The sequence below is a fragment of the Dendropsophus ebraccatus genome, chromosome 9 (assembly GCF_027789765.1).
Source record: "Dendropsophus ebraccatus isolate aDenEbr1 chromosome 9, aDenEbr1.pat, whole genome shotgun sequence".
Classification (NCBI taxonomy): domain Eukaryota; kingdom Metazoa; phylum Chordata; class Amphibia; order Anura; family Hylidae; genus Dendropsophus; species Dendropsophus ebraccatus.
The window spans coordinates 69,928,075-69,950,590 of record NC_091462.1 but is presented as its reverse complement, the minus strand read 5'-3'; the positions used below and the strand labels follow the sequence as shown (position 1 = coordinate 69,950,590).

At 42.9% G+C, this 22,516-nt stretch overlaps 1 protein-coding gene across 5 annotated transcripts in view; it reads right to left on the bottom strand.

The window, feature by feature from the left end:
* The window catches only part of HECW2 (HECT, C2 and WW domain containing E3 ubiquitin protein ligase 2), a 271,029-nt gene that overhangs the window by 94,200 nt on the left and 154,313 nt on the right, over nt 1-22,516 (bottom strand). For all 5 annotated transcript variants that reach the window (XM_069983585.1, XM_069983588.1, XM_069983587.1 and 2 more), the window contains 3 exons: nt 18,290-18,362; nt 3,827-3,996; nt 1,945-2,087 (listed from right to left, as the gene is read on the bottom strand). In XM_069983585.1, coding sequence (XP_069839686.1) covers nt 1,945-2,087; nt 3,827-3,996; nt 18,290-18,362 — 386 coding nt within the window. The remainder of the gene's footprint in view (nt 1-1,944; nt 2,088-3,826; nt 3,997-18,289; nt 18,363-22,516) is intronic.

The window sequence follows — 22,516 nt, the reverse complement described above, 5'->3', positions numbered from 1 at the left end:
ACAGCTTTCCTGCTCCAATGATTTCTTCTACTTTACAAAGCCAACACCATCATCCCTAACAGCATAAATATTGGGCTGAAGAAATCCATTCTTGGCATTTTACTAAAGAAAAACTGAATGTACAGTAACACAATGACACATACAACAACATAACAAAGAAACAGTCTGTAAAAGCAGTGTGCTACTTTTTTACATCCTTATTCTATTGTAAGTACTGATAAAAATGTGATTCAAGTAGAAAGATGCATGCACGTATTTAGTGTAGTCAATAGCTAAAACCAGCCTTAGGAACCCAACCAACATTATTCAGAGCTTTAAAGCATACCGGTCATCAGAAAAAACTTTTGACATGTCAAGGGACAGAGGCAGGGTCTAAGTGTTCAAACCATGATAGATCAGGAAAACCAGCTGCCGTGCATTCACTTTCCCCGCTCTAAGTGTAAACAAGACGGCTCCATATACTTACGTTATTCGGCCATCTTAGTCACATGATACAGAGCTAGGGGAGAACACTCTGAGTGCGGATTTATCCTGGTTTGTTCTGATCAGTCATAGACCCCGACCAGTCAAAAGTTTTTTCTAATGACAGGTAGCCTTTAAATTTCAAATAGAATATTCAAATATAACTTTTCAGCCCTAGCATCCCGACACTGGTACTGCTTTATTACAGCAAACATACCACTATTCTATCTTCTTTTTGTTTTTTACATGAATAGACCAGCGCAGGGGTGCCAGTGCCGGTCCTTTTTTTGAACCGCTGCCCAGTTTTTGTGCACTACACTGGTCTATTCCCAAGCACAAGCCTGGCATAAAGCACTGGAGGTGGGCCTGCCAGCCCCCAGTGTGACGATCTGCCCTCTCCTTTGTTACGCGGCTTCATTGATTCTAAAGGAGCCGCGTCACAGAGGGGAGGGCAGTCGGTCATACTGGGGCTGACGGGCCCGCGCTCCAGTGCTTCAGTAATATACCCAGCAGCGGTTCGAAAAAGGACCAGGGCACCATCATCCCTACGCCGCTGCTGGTCTATTCATGTTAAAAAAAAAAAAAAAAAAAAAAAAGCGATGTACTAGTGGTACATTTTAGAGATGTGCGGACTTTTCGGATTTCTGGTTCGTGAGAACCAGAACGATCAGCGTCGGATTCCCGCTGTCTGCTCGCTCCTTGCAGCGGGTGGATACCTCCTAAGGAACGCCTGGAAAACTGGGATACAGCCAATGCCAATGACGCCGATCGTTTTGTTTCTCACGAACCAGAAATCCGAAAAGCCCGCTCATCTCTAGTACATTTGCGTTAAAGATGCTGAACACATTAAAAAATAATTCCCTCTAAAGGCTCAAATTCAGGGATTAAATCTGCCGAATCAGCTACCCATGTAACAAAGACAGAGATCAGCTGACCAGCATGCAAATGATTGCTTGTCAGCTGAACATTGTCTTTTGACATGTCAAACAATCATCTGCCCCCAGCTGCATATCTCTTTGTGTAATAGGTGATGTGTGGTCGATGGCTGATAACTTTAATAAAAACCACCACAAACATGGAGAAAACATAAAAACTCTTTGCAGATGTTGACCTTGGTAGGATTTGAACCCAGGACCCCTGTACTGCAAGGCACTGCGGCAATGCTGCCCCCATTAGTTTAGAACTAGGGATGGTCCGAACAGAGTTCGGTTCGGGTTCGTACGAACCCGAACCCTCGGTAATGATTCCCGCTGTCTGCCCGCTCCGTGCAGCGGGCGGATCCAGCGGGAGGACCGCCTGGAAAACTGGGATGCAGCCATAGCCATAGGCTGTATCCCAGTTTTCCAGGCGTTCCTCCCGCTGTATCCGCCCGCTCCACGGAGCGGGCTGACAGCGGGAATCTGCTGCCGAGTGTTCGGGTTCATACGAAGCCGAACCTCGGCAGGTTCGGACCATCCCTATTTAGAACCAATAAATATTTACCCAATTGCATGTCTTTCCAAAAGCCTCTGTACCGGAATAGTCAATTTTCCAAGAAATCTTTTGATGATAGGACGGCTTTTAGCAAATTTATCTTTTAGTTCAACTTCCAAAACATCCGTCAGAAGGGCAACAAAGGAATATTTCTGAATGAAAAAGAATATATGTTAGAATAGAATATTTTCTACTGGGAATATATTTGCTTTCAATATTCCTTTTATCTTATATCAGTAACACCAGACCAGGTTCTTATCAGGTATTCTAAAGTAACCAATGCCACACCTATACAAAATTCACTTGTAAGGGTAACAAAAATCAAAATATGTTGTCAACATAAAATACACTGCTCAAAAATATAAAAGGAACACTCAAATAACACATAACATGTCATAGTTTTGAATGAATGAAATATTCTCATTTAATACTTTGTTCTGCACAAATTTGAATGTGCTGACAACAAAATCACACAAAAATGGAATGGAAATCAAATTTATTAACCAATAGAGATCTGAATTTGGAGCCACACACAAATTTTAGTTAGAAAAACACACTAAAAGCTGATCCAACGTTGATCTTATGTTCTTAAAACAAGTCAAAATGAGGCTCAGTATTGTGTGTGGCCTCCACGTTTCTGTATGACCTCCCTACAATGCCTGGGCATGCTCCTGATGAGGTGGCGGATGTCCTGAGGGATCTTCTCCAAGACCTGGACTAAACCGAGACATGATGTCCCCGATGTGCTCAATGGGAATTAGGTCTGGGGAACAGGTGGGTCAGTCCATAGCTTCTATGCCTTCATCTTGCAGGAACTGCTGACACACTCCAGCCACACAAGGTCTAGCACTGTCCTGCATTAGGAGGAACCCATGGCCAACATCACCATCATATGGTCTCACAAGGGGTCCGAGGATCTCATCTCGGTACCTACTGGCAGTCAGGCTACCTCTGGAGAGCACATGGAGGGCTGTTTGGCCCTCCAAAGAAATGCCACCCCACATTATTACTGACCCACTGCCAAACAGGTCATGCTGAAGGATGTTGCAGCCAGCAGATCGCTATCCATAGCGTCTCCAGACTGTCCTGTCTGTCACATGTGCTCAGTGCAAACCTGCTTTCATCTGTGAAGAGCACAGGTGCTAGTGGTGAATTTGCCATCCTCATGGAGTCAGTTTCTAAACGTTTGTGCAGACACATGCTTATTTGTGGCCTGCTGGAGGTCATTTTGCAGGGCTCTGGCAGTGCTCCTCCTGTTCCTCCTTGCACAAAGTTTGAGGTAGCAGTCCTGCTGCTGGGTTGTTGACCTCCTCCACATCTCCTGGTGTACTGGCCTGTCTCCTGGTCGTGCCTTCAGCCTCTGGACACTACACTGACAGACACAGCAAACCTTACTGTCACAGCTCACACTGATGTGCCATCCTGGATCAGCTGCACTACCTGAGCCACTGGTGTGGGATGTAGAGTGCATCCCCACCTAAAGAACCACTCCTTTGTTGAGTGTGTCTTGCTTATTGCCAAAAATTTCCACCTGTTGTCTATTCTATTTGCACAGCAGTATGTGAAATTGATTGTCAGTCTTGCTTCCTAAGTGGACAGTTTGATTAAAAAGAAGTTTGATTTACTTGGAGTATATTGTGTTGTTTAAGTGTTCCCTTTATTGTTTTGAGCAGTGTAGAATCATTGTGCCATGTGCATTCCAGCAGGTTAGTATTCATGGTAGTAATTCTAGATTCCCTTTAATAGAATGACATTTTTGATGTGGAGACATATTGAGATATTTTACACTAGTTATTTATTTATAAATAGTATTTTATAAATCTCGTCTATCTCTACTTGTCTATTTTACTTTTATACAACATAAAAACAATGTAAATAATGTTCTTAATACCTCCCGATGCCATGTTGGATTTGTAGTATTTGCAATAATTGTTGATCTCCTTTCCTGACCATGATGAGCAAAAGTTGGAAATGTGCTCTTTTTCCCAGGTCGAATAGACATCTTTAGATAAGGGTCTGGATTAAAAAACATTCCTTTCTTTAGCCCCACAGCTCTAATATCTAAAAGATAAAGTGAAAAATAAATCTCACAGTATCAAAGAAAAAATAACGCAAAACAGTAGTAACACAGGACTAGGAATAAATTAGTATGGTCTGTGTAGTGGCCATGCCTAGTTATTGCAGCTCAGCTCCTGTTGGAGTGAATGGAAGCTGAGCTTTAATAAACAGGCATGGCCACTAGGCATTAAATGATGCCAACTGCTTCCAGTCTTGTTTCCAACAAACAAGGGGCTGTGGCAGTCCTGCAGAACAGCGGATGGTTGGAGGTGCCAAGTATTAAACACCCAGATGATCATCAATAGGCAAGCCATGAATCATTTTTGCTTGGGAAACCTCTTTGAGGTGCCTACAGCAGGAGCTGGGGAAAGAAGGAGGAAGCTAAATTGCATCTCTGGTAGTTGGTTTAATACCATCATTTTTCAGTAAGTCCTATCTCACAGCTGCGTATTCTATCTCTGTTCGTGTTAGGTTTAGGATAAAGTACATATTGTTTATGGAGTTCTTTCCACTCTAGCAAATGTGTGACCCTAGTTAAACTGTAAAATCTGTCTATAAATCCTTAAAGGGGTAGTGTGGCGCTATAAAATTATTCACAGAATAACACACATTACAAAGTTATACAACCCCCTCGGCCGCGTCATCAGCCGCTCAGCCGCGATTGGCTGAGCATAACTGTGCTCAGCCAATCGCGGCTGAGCACAGTTATGACGCGGCGGAGGGGGTACGGCGGCAACGATTAGGCCAGCCGGCCGAAGATGACGTTTGGCGCAAGATGGAGGACATGCGCGACACGGATCAGGTAATGTATAATGCACTAACACTTCCGGGTACACAGGCGGGGGTGGTGGGACACGGGAAGGGGGCAATTCACAGACATAACATACATTACAAAGTTGTATAACTTTGTAATGTGTGTTATTCTGTGAATAATTTTTTAGCGCTGCACTACCCCTTTAATACAAGTGGTGTAAGCTCACTTGTACAATATGCCTTTTCGGACAGTAATGTATCTTGTCCTAATGGGAGTAATGTCTCTGGCTAAAGAGGTACAGGCAAGATTATAAGAAAGGGGCTATCCCGAGAGGGATTTAGATGAGACATTAAAGAAAGCCTGGACAACAAAATTGGTCCCGGCCAGTGATTGGCTAAGTGGTCTGTCAGCTCAGACAGGCCTCTCCGAAGCTGCTGCTGCGCGCGGGACCAGGAGAAGGAGAAGACCTGCAGCCTGGATAGGTAAAGTGTGGTGGTTTTAAATCGTCGGTCGGTCGCCCGCCGCGCACCGCTATTCCTCGTAGCAATGCGCGGGTGACGACCAATGATTTTAGGTTTGAACCTAAATGAACAATCAGCGGATGACACGATCATCGGCTGATCGTTCTCTCTATTCCACAGAGCGATAATCGGGCGAATCGGGCCGATTCGGCCAATTATCGCTCCGTGGAATAGGCCCCTAAGTGACAGGAGCAGCTCCTGTTACTTAATGATTGGGACCCCTGCAGTGTGATGGCAGAGGTCCCAATCATTTTCCCTGACCACTGGAGCAGTTCTCCTGTGTGGTTTGATCGGTGCTTTTCTAAAAAAGTCTGCCACAGGCAGACACTATGAATGTGCAATAACACTGATCAATGCTATGCAATGACATCACATTGATCAGTGTACGCAATCTAATGATTGCATGTAATAGTCTCCAAGGGGGACTTAAAAAGTATCGAAAAATAAAAATGTTTTAAAAAATATGCCAAATTCACTCCCCCAATAAAAGTTAACCCTCCTTTTTCTATTATACAATTAAAACAGGGAAAAATAAAAATAAATTATATATCGTCGCGTGCGTAATTGTTCAGTCTATTAAAATATAGCAGTACTGTTCCCACACGCTGAATGGTATAAATTAAAAAAGCGCCACAATTTGTGATTTCTGTTACTTTTTCTAGCACAAAGAAATAGAGAGATCAAAACGTCTGCTCTACACAAATAGAAATAGAAATAAAGCTCATAGCATAAAAAATGACAATGTAAACATGCATATTGTTGTGTTTGGCTGACATATAGAATAAAGATATTATGTCAGTTCTACCATTAAGTGCATTACACAGACACAAATAAACACGGGAGGGACAGTGTTTATCCGACAATGTATTTCTAGTAAAATGAAGGACCCTGGTGAATGTGAGTTCGGGACCAATCCATCTCACCCACTTCACCTGAAGTCCATAGAAACCGTAATGAAATGGTACAGACTACGTTCAACAAGAACATCCAAAAAAGAAGGGCGCACAACAGGCCCGCATGTGCAAACCACACCAGTAAAGAGCCAGAGATCACCCATATCAGGCAGCTATAAGTGTGGTAGACAGCAATGTAGATGTTGCACCCATATTACACATAGTTTAAAAGAAATAAATACCCTAGATGAAGATACTCATTACACCAGTGCTTCTCAAACTTTTTCTGCTGGAGCCTCACCCAATAGACCAAGGCAATGCCTGGGCCTCACCAGACTTACCAAGAGGGTGCCTGGGCCTCACCATCCTTGGTGAAAGTACATTTAAAGCTGAAAATAATGCTAGGGCTACTATTCACCCATCTCCCAAGCTCTATATACTTATAAAGCAAGTACAAAATAAATTAATAATGCTGTTAAAATTGAGATTTTTGCGAACAGCAAAAGGACTGTGCAGATTATAGTTACTTTGTGAAAGCGGGCTCCCCAGCTGGGCCTCACAAACAACTGGGGGCCGCCTCACTGGTGAGGCCCACCTCACAGTTTGAGAAGCACTGCATTACACAATTTAACAGCATCTATCATGCAGTACCACCTTTGTGATATATATATTAAAATGTCCCTGCAGATTGAGATATATAGTGCGTACGAAAAAACATAGTGCGACAAAGTTTGAATAAACTAGATTTAATATTAACCATAAATACCAATTGCATAGCGAATCAAGACATTTTGCTGAATTTCATGAGAGTAATGCTGCGTTTACACGGAGCGATAACACGGTATGATTAACAATTTCGAAGTAACGTTTTTGTTTTTTTTTAACGGTCAGCATTTAGACGGAACGATATATCATACGGAAAAATCGCTTTGCGATCGTTTTGCTTTAATTATATATGTTATATATCCAGATGTATGGATTTATATTGGTCCTCTTAAAACATGAACAATTTAGGCCATCTTTGTTTAACTGACATATAGTTTTCATTCACCCTTGTGATAAGTCTCTTTCCCAAAATCCATTGTGTCCATTTTATATATAGTTTTTTTTTTGTTTTTTGTTTTATTTTATATTATTTACGCTTATTACATTTTATGATTGTTTTTTGCCTGAGACAGAATTAAAGAATTCCAGGTCACAAGGGAATTTTTTATTGTAATACTTTTATAATGTGTATGATTGTTGTCAATTATATAATCATAAAACACTAGGGGGGAGATTTATCAAAAGTGCAAACTGCCCACAGCAGCCAATCACTGCCCCTCTTTCCTTTCACCAGAGCTGGAAGCTGAGCTGTGATTGGTTGCTGTGGGCAGTTTGCACCAGTCTAAATTTTACACCCTTTGATAAATCTCCCCCTAGATGTCCATACTAGAGCAAGCCTGATAAAAACATAAAATGGAATCGTTAGATAATCTATCTCACCTGTAATACAGGTGGAACACAACCTAGTCATTGGAAGGCATTATTATTATTTCTAGCTAAGAACAAATTATATAAAAGCACTTTACTATTACTTTTTAATTTAATTTACATGGATTCAGTTGCCTTTTATTATCACTTATTTTGGTTCAGAAATTATTAGATCTATAATTTCTCAACTTGCTCAAGTTGGGATATGGGTAAAACACAGGACAAGTTCCGGTTCACCCTGCGATTCGTCACTTCCTGTCCAGCATGAGAGCCACCGAGACAATTTGGAAACGAGACATGCTGGACATGTAAGTATATATCTTTCTTATAAATAATGTTGTGATGTACAATCTGTTTGGCTTGATAAAGGTGGGAGATAACCCACCGAAACGTGTTGCCATCATATTTGTTACTTTGCACTTGGAAATAAACGTGATATAGTTGGAGATCCCGGCATTGGAGCGGTTATTGCACAGACTTGCAACTATCAGGCTACTATCAGGAAGGGGAGAGGTTTGCTAAATCAGCCTATCCCCCACAGTGGAGTAAGTTAAATGTTGGTCTAACAAGGCTACTTACTATGTACATTGGGCATTTGAGTCTCTGAGCGCTGATATATTTTTTTCGTCTCTACGATTACCCATTATGCAGACACTGGAATCCCCTTAAAAATTAAAAAATCGCATTTGTTTCAAATTTAAGCCCATAAATAATATTTTGGGGGTTCCATTGTACATTTTATGGTAGATTGAAATTTCAGCTATAAAAAGACACATATATAGAAATTGGAATAAGGGGATGATATAGTTAGGGCAGTAGCAAGGAACAGACTACAGTAAAAATCTACAGAATTTAATAGTAAAAAGTCGGTGTCATAAAAAATATAAAGATAAAAACTATCTGGGAAAACACACACCAAAAAGTAACTATAGGACTTATTAACAGTCAAATTTTATTTTGTTCATAACATTTTTGGATCAGCCAGTGACTGGGGCGGGGCCATGCAATGATTGGCTTAGTGGGACCGAAAGGAGCCGAGAGTTTTACAAGCAGCTGCGGAGCTGAGCAGGTAATGTATGCTGGGGGGGGGGGGGGTTTAAAGGGGCCGGCGTTACATACTCGAGCGGAATGAAAATTACGCTGCGAGTATGTAACCCCGATAAACTTCACAGTACAAGGATTCACAGTCAATTTCACTGCAAACGCACAGTGTAAGATCCGCTGCGAATCCGGTATGTGTCAAGCTACCCTCATACTAAGATTCTGCATTTGCTCACAAGAGGTCGCTGTTTCAAAAAACACAGCCTGTGTTGTTGTCATGGGAGACGAATCTGACAGTTAGAACATGTGACCTGAGGGAAGAAGAAGGAGGAGATGAGGGAAGTCTGGAGCAGTCATTTTGATGAGAGCTGGCTGTAGTAGATGTAGACTGAGAGACCTGTCGCCACCTACGTGGAGCATCTTTCTTCTGGGATCCTCCAACTGCTGCGGAAGGCAGCTACACTTACCTGTGACTGGATATTGTTGAGAGAGAAGAGGTTTGCTAAGTGAGCCAAGGAGCCTTCTCATATCCAGTTGTATAGATGAGCAACTACCATCTTTGGTACAGAACTTTGACAAGAGAAGCTCCCTCATTTAGTAATCGGCTAAAGTAGACCAAGATCAGTAATCACAAAACTTTCTAGGTCAATAACGGGTCTGTACTTAGTACAGGGCTAGTCAGGGCTACTGTCTGTGATAGGCCGTAATATATGGTGTAACAGATCAGTGTATTACTTACAACATTTTGTTCAGACGTTTTCCTAATATGCAGGAGAAAATGATTGTTTCCCACACCACCCCCTCTGCCATCCAGCTGCTGACTGTACACAGCATGGATAGATAACTGCCAATCAGCAACTGGTGGGCGGAGCTTTCTGCTTCTCATGAATATCCAGGACTACTGAGCTCATGGACATAATGGAGAGTACTACTTATTGTCCATGTTATTCAGGAGGATATCTCTGGATCAGCTGCAGAGAACAATAAAAGTGATACATCATTCTGTTTAGTTTCTCTTCTGTCACTAGTTTATGCTTCACTTAGATAGGACAGCATAAACCTGCTGAGAGTCTCTTTAATCAAAGATTTCCCTGATAATTTAGGAAGGAAAGCCTAAAGGCACTGCACAAATTTTTGTTTCACTGTACATATTATGATAAAATAAAGAGTGTCAATACATACTACAATTGTTACAGCAAAAATATAAGCCTCATATGGCTTTGTAAATGGCTGTGTCCACAGCTGATAAGTTGTCTTTTTTAAGGTGGTATTACAGTGGTTCTACAAAAGAACTTTAATATGTGCAATATGCTATATACATACCAACTATACTAAGAGCTTGAGTGTTAACCCAAATAACTCCATATTTTCAATTTATCAAACTTAATACATGCTACTGTTACTAACTTGAAAAGCAGGAGAGAATATTTTTCCCCACTATTTGCAGGTCAATACCAAGGATAATTGTTCAGATGTAGCAGAGCTGAAAGGTGTCAAAGTAACTTTATAGTTCACCTATGTAAGCAATATATAAGTAATAACATCAATAATATAAAATAAACTCAGCTGCACCAATCTGCACCATTCATACAAACATGCACATGTTGCTTCAAAAGGTCCTGGCAAACTCAGCTCTGCTACATCTTGGAAGTGCAGCCTACACCAGAAGTGTCAGAAGAAACTGACATCAGAGACAGTTCTTCAGAATAATGTTCACAAGACCTGACCCAAAGCCCCCATCCCCAGCCTGCGCTGATGGCAGAGTAACTGGAGCATACTGACCCTGAGAAAAGCCAGATGTCTCTCTGGCTCCATGGCGACCAGGAAGGACAGAGCGGCTGAAGGTAAGAGGTTGAACAGCTTCACCTCAGCTGTCACTTTGTCTAGGTTGCTGCTGACATCCACGGTTCACTTCATGTCCTCACTCAACTCCTGGGCCAAGGGGGAGGAGGGGGCTGCCCAACAAAATTGTTATGTCTGACAGTCACTGCACAGTAAGCAGTGAGAGCAATCACTGATCACTGTGCAGAGAGCAGAGTTCTGTGGGGCTGCCTACAATGTCCCTGGCAAGAGGCACTAGAGGACACTGTCGAAGTAACACTAGAAGGAGGGGGCTGCAGAGTGGGGCAGCAGTGGTGGTGGCAGTCTGGGGGAGAAGAGGCAAGGCTGTGCAGGCTGCCTGCAGTGTCTCCGGCGGTAGGAAGAGTGGACAATGGACGGACCATGGCGGGCAGTGGCTGGGTAGAATGGCGGAGGGGAGAAGTATCACCCAGGCATGTCAGATCATCTGGTGGCAGCTGTGTTGTCCTGCTCTGTGAGTGCTCAGAAATGGCTGTCAATCAATACCAATGCCATGTCTGTGAGCGCATAAAGGTCTAAGACTTCTATTTTACGTCTCTTTTTTAACAAAGAAAAAAAAAACAAGGAGAAAGCATAGGCTGCAGTTTTGACAGGAAGGAAGACATCTAGTGCACACATGTTTAGCATTAAAAAAGTATATTACAAAACTGATTATTATTATTTATTTACAGAGCGCCCTTAATTCCAGAACGCTATATCATATTATATCACATTATATGTATTGATATCATAATCCCTGTTGAAAAAAGATAGTAACAATGCCTCTTTAAGTTATCCAGCATTGTCAAAGAATCAAACATACTGAGTATCCTGTAAACAAGGTCAAGCCAAAGAAAAGACAGTGGAAACAGCTGCTTCAATGACAAACATATGTGAGGGATTAAATTCTGCAGCGTATTATTCTGTAGTGCTCCAGACTACCGGGATGTTATTTTTAATAGCCAAAACCAGAGAGTAAAGCTGCATTGGAAAAATCTTCATGTGTCAATCTTCAGAGTTTTGGACACATTCCTGATTTTGGCTAAAGATTAGCTGTTGGACACAAATGAAACTTTATATGTGTGAATGTAATAATGATATACATCAGTGATTACTGTAATAGATTAAAAGGAAAAAAGTTTATTTGGGAAAATTGTGCAACTAAAATTAGGCTCTAGCACCCTGTTAAGTCACCTCCAACTTGTATGCAAGATTGGATACATATGGTTGGTCATAGAGGCAAACAGTTTCTGTATGGCATCCTGTGGTAGATTTGCCCACAAATGTTGCAGCTGAGCTTATAGGCCCTGCAGAGAGTACCAAGGTTGGTTTGCCAAAAATGCTTGATTGGAATCTGGGCACTGAGCCGGCCAAAGAAATGAAAATGCCAGCTGGGTGCCCAGCCATGAGAGGCAACACATTACCTACAAAGTGAGCTATTCAGAGTGCTATTCAGAGGTCAGAGAGGTCAGTGGTGACATCAGCGGAGAGAGGGCAGAGGGTAATGTAGCTTTTAATTAACTCTTTGTTGTCCTGTTTTGGTTTCTCGTTTCCCTCTCTCCATAGGAGAACAATGAAGACAGGGGGAGAGCTTCAAACTAATTTTTCATGATAAAAATAAATTTTTCGGCTAATGAACCCAATTACAAAGTTTCTTAAAATCGCCTGGACTATTGATTTCTGCAAAAAAATTTCACGACAGTGACTCTTTAAGCGTTGTTAATGTCACTACTATGGGTAAGGGACAGTCGTATGTGATGGCTCCCCAGATCATCACACCAGAAGTTGAGGCAGTGTAACTCATCACAGCAAAGGCCATACTAGAACTCTACTGTTGTTGGATCCTAAACAGTCTCCATTAGTTTAATTCGTGACACTGCTGCAAACAAAGGTGACACTGGCTGGTTGTCAATGGCAGAACATATAATAGGTCATGTGACACCAAATTATCTTCTGCTATACACAGAACAGCGACAGCACAGCACACTGATTGGCTGAGCGAGACGTCTGTATGCTAGGAGCCCTAGAAGCAAGCCAGAGCATGGACCAGTAATGTTTTCACCAGGCCACCGCATATTAACCCCTTAACGACATCGGGCGTAAGTATATGCCCCCGCAAGGTGGGCTTTAACGCAAACGGGCGTATACTTACGCCCGATGTTTCCCCGATCGCTGTGTGTTCACACACAGCGGTCGGGGAAGATGGCCTGCTATAATGTATAGCAGGCCATCTCTGCTCGTCGGCACGGGGGGTGATTAACCCCTCCCGTGCCGACGATCGCTGCTATATGCTGATCTATACAGATCAGCATATAGCAGCTGAAAACAGCTTTCCGGGTCATCGGTGACCCGGAATACAATGGCGATTGCTGATGTCCGAGACAGCACCAATCGCCATTAGTGTCCCCACCAAAGATGGCGCCGATGCCACCCCCACGATCGCCGTGATAGGCCGGCCAGTACCAGCCGGCCCATCATGGCGATCAAACTGTAAAGAAAACAGTTTTGTCGCGTTCTGCACCCCTCAGCTAGGTAGCTGAGGGGTGCAGAACAGGTGTGTGTGGTGCAGGTGTACCATACTCACCTGATCTGGGCGTCCGGAGCGAAGATCTGCGGTTCGCGCCGTCCTCGCGTCTTCTTCGGGTCACTTCCGGGTTCGGTCGTCCAGCGTCGGAAATCTCCGGCAGCGTCGCTCTACCGCCCCCTAGGGGCTGATCAGTGAATATCATTCACTGATCAGTTGCTTTGGGTTAAAAAGATTTATTTATTTTTTTTTCCAATTTTTCTTTTTCTTTTTTTGCGCTCTAACGCCGCTGAGTGCTGATCAGCATCGCCCGTAAGTGCGCCGCTGATCAGCAACTCCTCCTTTTTGGCGTAGGGGTGTTTTTCCCCCCTATATCCTACCGCCACTGGCTGCTGATAAGTGCCGCACATAAGTGCGGCATTTAGCAGCAGCTCCTTTCTTGGCAAAGGGATATTTTTTCTTACTGTCAAAAAAACACGTAAAAAACACTACACTACACTACATGAAATAAAGTTTTACACTACACCACTACACATTTACATACCCCATATACCAATCCCCGTATAAAGATGGCCCCCAAGGTGTTTTCGGTGTCGGACGCATACGCTAATATTGCCTCCGACACCGAAACAGCCAGTGAGGATGAATGGGGGGATCCTTCTTTCCTCCATTCATCCTCATCATCCTCATCATCCAGTGACGTGTCTGGGGGTAGCGTAGCATACGCTGCCCCCCAGACACGTCTTTTCCGCCAGTACCGTCCCAATAAGAGATCACGGTATGGCGTGAAATTCTACACACTCTGTGAGAGTACCTCAGGGTACACTTACAGATCCAGGGTACGTGCACACTGCGGAATGGCGAAGGATAACCCTTCGTGCATTCCGCAGCTGGCACCCGCCGGCGGACTGATGGAGGCGAGCGTCTACAGCCGTGTCATAGACTCCATTCTATGCACGGGCGGATTCCGTCGTCCGTCCAAAGAATGAACACATTGGACGGAGGGCAGAATCCGCCGATGCATATAATGGAGTGTGACACGAGCGGAGACGCGCGCCTCCATCAGTCTGCCGGTGGGTGCCAGCTGCGGAATGCACAAAGGGTTATCCTTCGCCATTCCGCAGTGTGCACGTACCCTTAGAGTGTATAAAGGAAGGGACACCCAGATGCCCCCCCCCCATCCTCCGAGTTAGTGGGGAGATCGTTCGGGAACTGATCTTCCCACTGCTAGATAAAGGTCACCACCTGTACGGGGATAACTTTTATACCAGCACCCCCTCTTCTGGTCCCTCGCTGCCTGAGCTACTGTAGCTTGCGGCACGATCCGTAAATATCAGAAGTAGTAATAAAGCCCTAATATTTAGCAGCCATGGAGCGGACCCAGCACTTCTGGATATGAAGGACCCCGTATCGCACTAGGACAACATTTTCCAGGTGACGTCCCCCACACTGGAAAACAGGAGACCCCAGAAGAAGTGCAGAGTGTGGCGTAACAGGGGGATCAGGAAGGAGACCATTTTCCAGTGTGACACCTGTCCTGATCGCCCCGGCCTCTGCATACTGGATCGCTTCAAGGCGTACTAAACGTCATTGGGGTTCTACATTATCTAAATTCTGTCCCTTATTCCTATTTCAGGGGTCACGCTGATCTGGGGATTGTTCTGATCGCCATTATGGAGTCAGGAAGGAATTTTTCCCCTGTGATGAGGCTATTGTCGTCTGCCTTATGAGGTTTTTTTTTTGCCTTCCTCTGGATCAACACAGGTTGAATTTGATGGACACCTGTCATTTTCAACCTTATAAACTAATAATTGGCCTAATACCCCCAAATAAATTAGAATGGTCCCTTTTCCCCAGCTAAATTGGTATGGCCGCCATTCCCATTAGAGGATGCCATGATGCAATTACAAAGCCTCTGTGCGGCCAGGACAGTAGAAACCCCCGACAAGTGACCCCATTCTGGAAACTACACCCCATAAGGAATCTAACGAGGGGGGCAGTGGGGATATGGCCCCCTGGTGACGGCCACATTTGGGCCGTGAAAATGAAAAAAAATTATTTTTTATTTTCATGGCACATGTTCCACTTATGTGCCCGTCACCAGTGGGGTCCATATGCACACTGTACCCCTTGTTGGATTACTTATGGGGTGTAGTTTCCAGAATGGGGTCACTTGTGGGGGGTTTCTACTGTCCTGGCAGCACAGGAGCTTTGTAATTGCGACATGGCCTCCATCCTCCATTCCAGCCTCTAAATGGCGCTCTGTCCGTTTGGTGGCTTGCCCTCTGCCCATATGGCACATTATATCCACATGTGGGGTATTTTCGTACTCAGGGGAAATTACCCTACACGTTTTGTGTTCACTTTCTTTTTTAACCCCTTGTGGAAAAGGAAAAAATCAAGGCTAGACCAACATTTAGTGTAAAAAATTTTTAATTTTTACACTAAATCATTGATCTTGTCTTGATTTTTTCATTTTCACAAGGGGTTAAAAGATAAAAAAAAAAACACTAAATGTGTAGAGCAATTTCGCCTGAGTATGGAAATTCCCGACATGTGGACATAAAGCGCCATGCGGGTGCAGGGTAAGCTTCCAAAGGAAGGAGCGCCATTTGGCTTTTTGAGGCTGGATTTGGCTGGAATGGATTTCGAGGGGCCATGTTGCATTTAAAAGGCCCCTGTGTTGCCAAGACAGTTGACCCCCCCCCCCACAAGTGACCCCATTATGGAAACTACACCCCTTAGGGAATGTAACAAGGGGTGTAGTGAGCATATGGACCCCACTGGTGACGGGCACAAATGTGGAACAATATGGCGTGAAAAATGAAATATTACATTTTTTACACTATAATGTTGGTTTAGCCTTAAATTTTTCATTTTCACAAGGGGTTAAAAGAGAAAAAAACACACAAAATGTGTAGAGCAATTCTCCCTGAGTCCGTAAATACCCCACATGTGGACATAAAGCGCCATGTGGGCGCAGGGCAAGCCTCCGAAGGGAAGGAGCGCCATTTGGATTTTGAAGGCTGGATTTGGCCAGAATGGATGATGAACGCCATGTCGCATTTACAGAGCCCTCGTGCTGCCAAGACAGTGAAAACCCCCCACAAGTGACCCCATTCTGGAAACTACACTCCTCAAGGAATCTAACAAGGGGTGCAGTGATTCCTTGAGGGGTGTAGTTTCCAGAATGGGGTCACTTGTGGGGGGTTTCCAGTGTTTTGGCAGCACGAGGGCTCTGTGAGTGCGACGTGGCCCTTGAAATCCATTCCAGTAAAATCCAGCTTGCAAAGGCCAATTGGCGCTCCTTCCCTTTGGAGGCTCGTCCTGCGCCCGCTTGGCACTTTATGTCCACATGTGGGGTATTTCCGTACTCGGGAGAAACTGCGCTACATGTTTGGTGTTTTTTTTTCTTTTATCCCCTTGTAAAAATGAAAAATGAATGCTAGAACAACATTTTAGTGTAAAAATTTTTTCATTTTTTTACACCACATTGTTCTGAAAATCTGCGAAGCACCTGTGGGGTCCAAATGCTCACCGCACCCCTTGTTACATTCCTTGAGGGGTGCAGTTTTCTAAATGGTGTCCCTTTAGGGGTGTTTTTTAGGTTTTGGCACCCCAGAGCCTCTGCCAACCTGAAGTGGTACAGTCAAAAATGACCAAATATAACGGTGTTGAAATTCACTAGGCGCTCCCTTATATCTGAGGCTTGTGGTTGCGTCAAATAGCGCAATAGGGCCACATATGGGGTATTTCTATAAACTGCAGAAACGGGGCAATCAATATTGGGGTGCATTTCTCTGCTAATAGGTTTATCATTATGAAAGATATTGGATTACAATAAAATCTCTGCACAGAAAATAAAAATTTTCAAATTTCTTACACACTTCGCTTTTATTTCTGTGACTCCCCTAAAGGGTTAAAAAACTTTCTGGATGTGCTTTTGCAAAGTTTGGGGGGTGCAGTTTCTGAAATGGGGTGCTTTGTGGGGCTTTCTAACATACAGGTCCCTCAAATACACTTTGAACCTGAACAGGTCCCTAAAAATATCTGATTTTGAAATTTTACAGAAAATTTGGAAAATTTCTGCTAATGTTTTAAGCCTCCTATTGTCTAAAAAAATTTAAATATAGTTTAATAAATGCCGCCAACATAAAGTAGACATGCTGCTAATGCTATTTAAAATATAATTTATGTGGCATAACCATTTTCTGTAGAAGCAGAAGCAGGTTATGACTATCGACTCCATTTTACCAGAAATGTAAAGTACAATATGTCACGAGAAAACAATCTCAGAATCAGCCGCATAGGTAAAAGCACCCCGAAGTTATTAATGAATAAAGTGACACTGGTCAAATTCATAAAATTTGTCTCTGTCCTTAAGGCCATTTCAGGCTCTGTCCTTAAGGGGTTAAGGGAGGCAGCGTTTACATACTTGCGGCGGGGCGAAAATTCTGCTGTGAGTATGTAAACCTATTGAAACCTGCGAGAAAGCCGCTGTGTGAAACTGGCCTTATAAAAGTTAAGATATGTGTGCACATATCTTACATAGACATGTATCCTTCTATGGGATTTTTATTTGCCTGTATTTGTGGTTTGTGTTACCTGTAGGTAGTTTGAAAAAAAAAACAAAAAAAAACTATCCTTAGTTTAGTATAAACTGTTTATTCAACCTTAATTTCTCATCAAACCAAATATGGAAAATTATACAAGATATAATGGGGCAAAAAACGTAGGCAGGTGTGGAAAAAATGCTGCTAAGTATGCTAAGAATGCTTTCAAAGAGCTTTGTGTTTTCTTTTTTTAATAATTAATAAAAATACAAAGTGAATGATCAGAAGAGGAATCTAAATCAAAATCATTATTATTATTGCATCAACTCTTCTTTTCAGTTTTTGAAAGAACTCAGCTGGAAAGTTGTTGCAAACACCTTGGAGAACTACCCCCAGATCATCTGTAGATGTAGACTTGTTCAGATCTTTCTGCCACTTTATGTAATCATAGACAGAACTGTGGGGGCTGTATCATCATTTCCGGGACTCTTCTTTATGCTGAGGACAGTTCTTAATTACATTGGCTACATGTATGGGGGTCACTGCCTGCTGCAGAATAAACATTTGGAGCCGATCAGATGTCACCCTGATAGGAGGTGTCTGTCTTTGCAGCATTTATTTTCCACACCTACTCACACTGCACTGTACTGTACCTAAAAAAAGCTATAGAAGCAGTTAATAGAAAAATTTGCCAGTACCTGATAACGTGAAGCTAGCAAGCTTTCGACATTGCTGAGAAGCAGAAAATCCATCCATACCATCTGCACCCATCTACAATCAAAGGGAACATTGAATGTGTCATGCATATTAAACAATACAGTTGTTTAAGTGTACCTTTTGTTTAATTTTTTTGTTGTTGCAGAAATCAATAGTACAGGAAATTTTAAGAAAACAAGACAACAAAGAGTTAATTTACAGCTACATCACGAGGCTATCTCCTCTGAAATCAGCACTGACCTCTCTGACCTCTGAATACGGCTTTTACACAACTTGTGCTGTGTAATCCTTTGATCTCTGCTCTCTGCTGCCAACTAATATCCCTCCTTCCTCCTCCCCCCTCCCCTCTCCATAGAACAGACAGGATCTGACTGTGTAAAAAAAGAGTCGAGATTTCCTGATAATGAGCAGTGAATGAGAGAGGAGGGAGGGGGGCCTGGGAAAGGTCTTTTTGAATGCAGATAATTACAAAGTTTCTTAAAATCCCCTGTACTATTGATTTCTGCAAAAAAAGAAATAAAAAAAAATATGACAGTGACACTTTAAAACATGCAAGTACAACCACTTCTCCACTGAATACAGAGGGAATGAGTATAACCAGACTATTATCCCAATAAAAGAGGTAGTTTGCTTCTGCCCCTAATAATAATAATATTAACCTTTATCTAAAAAACAACATATTTTAGGGCATTTTACAAAACAGGGGGATACATGGCTAATGTTGGATGTAACGGTTTGTAGCATTTTCTATTCACATCCTAGGGAAAGTTCCAGCATAGCTGGGTGTGTAAATGTGTGTGGTGTTTTGTAATGTCTCAGTATACTGTCGCTAAGACAAATTTCAGACCCCAACACAGTTCTCTTCCCATGTTTAGAGGAGGCCCAGTTCTTCTGCATAAGTCTCTGAAGTGATTTATTGAACATTCATATATCCTCTAGAAAACTAATGAGTGCATCTTCTTATATAGTTTTTTGTTTGTCTCTTTGTTTCTTTTTTATTTTTTGCTGTTTTGTTTTTTTTTTCTGTAAAAAAAAAAAAAAAAAAGAATCTGTTGGCTAAATATATGGGGGAGGGAGAAGGCCTGCTTTAGCACTTCAGCAACAAAGCAATAAAACATTTTTACGTGGAAGCCATTCATAAACATGAAGGTATGTTTAAGCTCTCCGTCACTATTAGCCACCTGTTGGTGTTTACAGGAAGGCTGGTTACACAGTTGCTCAGATTGTGGACAGGGGGCAAGAATCCTTGGAGGGCAGCTCACACAGGCTGTAGATGGGGTACAGCACATACTAGGCAGTCTGCAGGGGGAATAATATAGTCTGTGCACAAATGTAGAGACTAAATAGAACGGAATAGAATAGAAAAAAATTCCTTGCAAAATAATAAGAACGAAGCAAGAACACAAGAATAACAAAATTATTTTCAAAGGTGTCTATACCCTTTAATATAAATGTATGTGCATTACATTATGTTAAATATTAGCTTTAGGGCCCTTTTCTTCTATTGTGCATGAGAACCAAAACAGTAATGGGCACAGGGGGAAAACATCAGTTTAGAAGTTGGGCAGAAAGATAAGCCTGGCCACTGCATAGAAAGATTTAAGAGGGGAACACTGATTAGTGGCTACAGTTATAAGTATGAGATTGTATGAGAGCAACAATAACAGTTTTAGCTGTGTACAGGGAACAGATGCTGCAGATGTTTTTGTGGTGCAATTGACAATCAAGCGGCTGAACGAGGAATGAGAAGGACAGATTTGTGTCTAACATGTTTCAAGACAATGGGTGCGCTACCTCTGGGTAATAGCAGCACCACACCTGATATGGAAATAGAGTCTCACTCAATTTAGGAGTTGTGAGGAAAAAGGAGTATGGTTCATCAATATATTGATATAACTATATATCAATATAGCCCAGGGTCACCATCTGCCAGGAAGCCATACTCCGCAGGGGGGGCTAGTGTACAGAGCCCTCCAGGTCCCTAAGTGTGAAAATTCCCACTCAGAGGCCAACAGGCATCCAAAAACCCTGATAACAAATTCCCCTACCTAGATAAGAGCACATATCTCCAGACTGAGTGGCACCATAATTCCATAATGAGTTATGGAATTTCCGTGCGGCCTAGCCATATGAAAAGTATATTTTCTAAATCGTTTGACCCACCCGAACGTCCCTCTGCGTCTCACTCCTCTTTGGAGTCCAGGATAGGGAGATACGGAGAACTGGTAGACCGAGCTGGGTAAAGGAGTCCTGTTTGGTCTCCAAACGTTCTAGGGGCCCAGCCGGACCCAATGGTACCAGAACCATCTCCCTATGACCCGGTGTTAGGAAGATATGACCCACTTTGGGGTTATAGGGGTTTTGGGCTGTAAGCCCAAGGGGGAGTAGCTGAGACCAGCCCACACCTGGGAGGGGGGCGTGTCGGCCAGGTGTATATATCCCAGGGGCTAGGCAGGACCCATTGTTCTTTGTCCGGGGAGGCCATGACGATAGGTCGGAGAAGTTCCTGAAAACCAACGCAGCAAGCACACGCCTCCCATGCTTTGCTTTACCACCCAAATTACGGTAACGACCAATTGCTAAAACTGTTGGTGCTACCACCTGTACTTTGTCTCTGACCACTGTATATATTATTCTGTGTATATTGTGTGTTGTTTAGTGCGCCCTTAATGCAATTAAATATCCTATTTAATCTGTGGCTGTTCTTTTGTCTCGATCAACGTACCCGCACGCCCTTGTTCGCAAGCTAACGCTATCACTCGGGGCTGGCTACTGGCCCAATATAGTATTATTATATCTTAACGAGAAGCTGGTGGCAGCTTTACCAGTCTTCCTGTGCCCACGTGGACAGGGTGGCGGTGTAAATCAATACCCAGCTGGCCTCCCGTACTCCTGGTGGAGTGTGGGAAGTCACAGGAGTCTTAGAACATTGACTGAGTATTTTATGTCAAGCCAAACAATCTCTCCAAAAGGAAAGACTTCCCATCTGCAGACAGCTGTTTCGGGGTTGTTGACCCTATTCGGTGCAGAGCAAGGTGTTGGCTGGCTAGTGAGAGGTCTATCAAGGTGGGTTAAAAGGGTACTGATTCTCATTAAGGAGAGTTCGTCATAAAGACCTATGGAGACTTACAGATCATTGCAGAGAATTCTGGGAAGAAAGGATATGCAAAATAGCTCTCACACCTCTTGAGCAAAGAGATGTTCCTTCAAGTCAAGTCTCACTCAATCAAGAAGTCTTAGATTACTGATTGGGGATTTTATGCCAAGCCAATCTCTCCAAAAGATGCTAAATCTTTCCTTTTGGAGAGATTGTTTAGCTTGGCATAAAATCCGCAGTCAATGTTCTAAGACTCCTTGATTGAAAGAGACTTGACTTGAAGTGACATCTCTTTGCTCAAGAGGTACGTGAGCTATTTTGCATATCCTTTTTTCCCAGAATTCTTAATGGAGCAGCAATGGTCTGTAAGTCTCCATGCATCTTTATGATGAAATCCTCTTAATACCCCTTTGACCCATGTCGATAGACCTCTCACTAGCCAGCCAACACGCTGCTCTGCACTGAAGAGGGGCAACAACCCCAAAACAGCTATCTGTAGATGGGAAATCTTTACTTTTGGAGAGATTGCTTGGCTAGGCATAAAATCCCCAGTCAATACTCTAACACTCCTTGATTGAGTGAGACTTGACTTGAAGGGACATCTCTTTGCTCAAGAGGTGTGAGAGCTATTTAGCATATCCTTTCTTCTTTGTAGAGAGAAAATAGGAACTGTATGGGGAAGAACTAAAGAGGCAGAGCTGGAAAATTATAGTAAAAAAAATTGAGGCAAAGGGGCAGTATCCTGAAATAAAAAAAAAAAACTTTTGACATGTCATAGTGACATGTCAGAAGCACTGACTGATGGGGGTTCAAGTACAGAGTCCCTCACCAATCACTAAAATGTAGTGAGCATTGTGTCCCTTTCCTGTTTTGCTTGTCTCTCTATGGAAAGCCAACAAGCAGTGTACAGATACATTTAAAATCTATGATACATGACATGTATGTCAGATGTTTTTTTTTTTTAAAGTTAGGTACACTTAAAGGATACTGCTCTATCTTTTTGTTCCTATTTCACCGACTGCTCTGAAAAGGAGGGTGGTTTACCTAATAAGTCACACAGTCGGCCCCCTTTCAGCACGCCACCAACACTTAGAGCTGGGGGAAAGGTCTC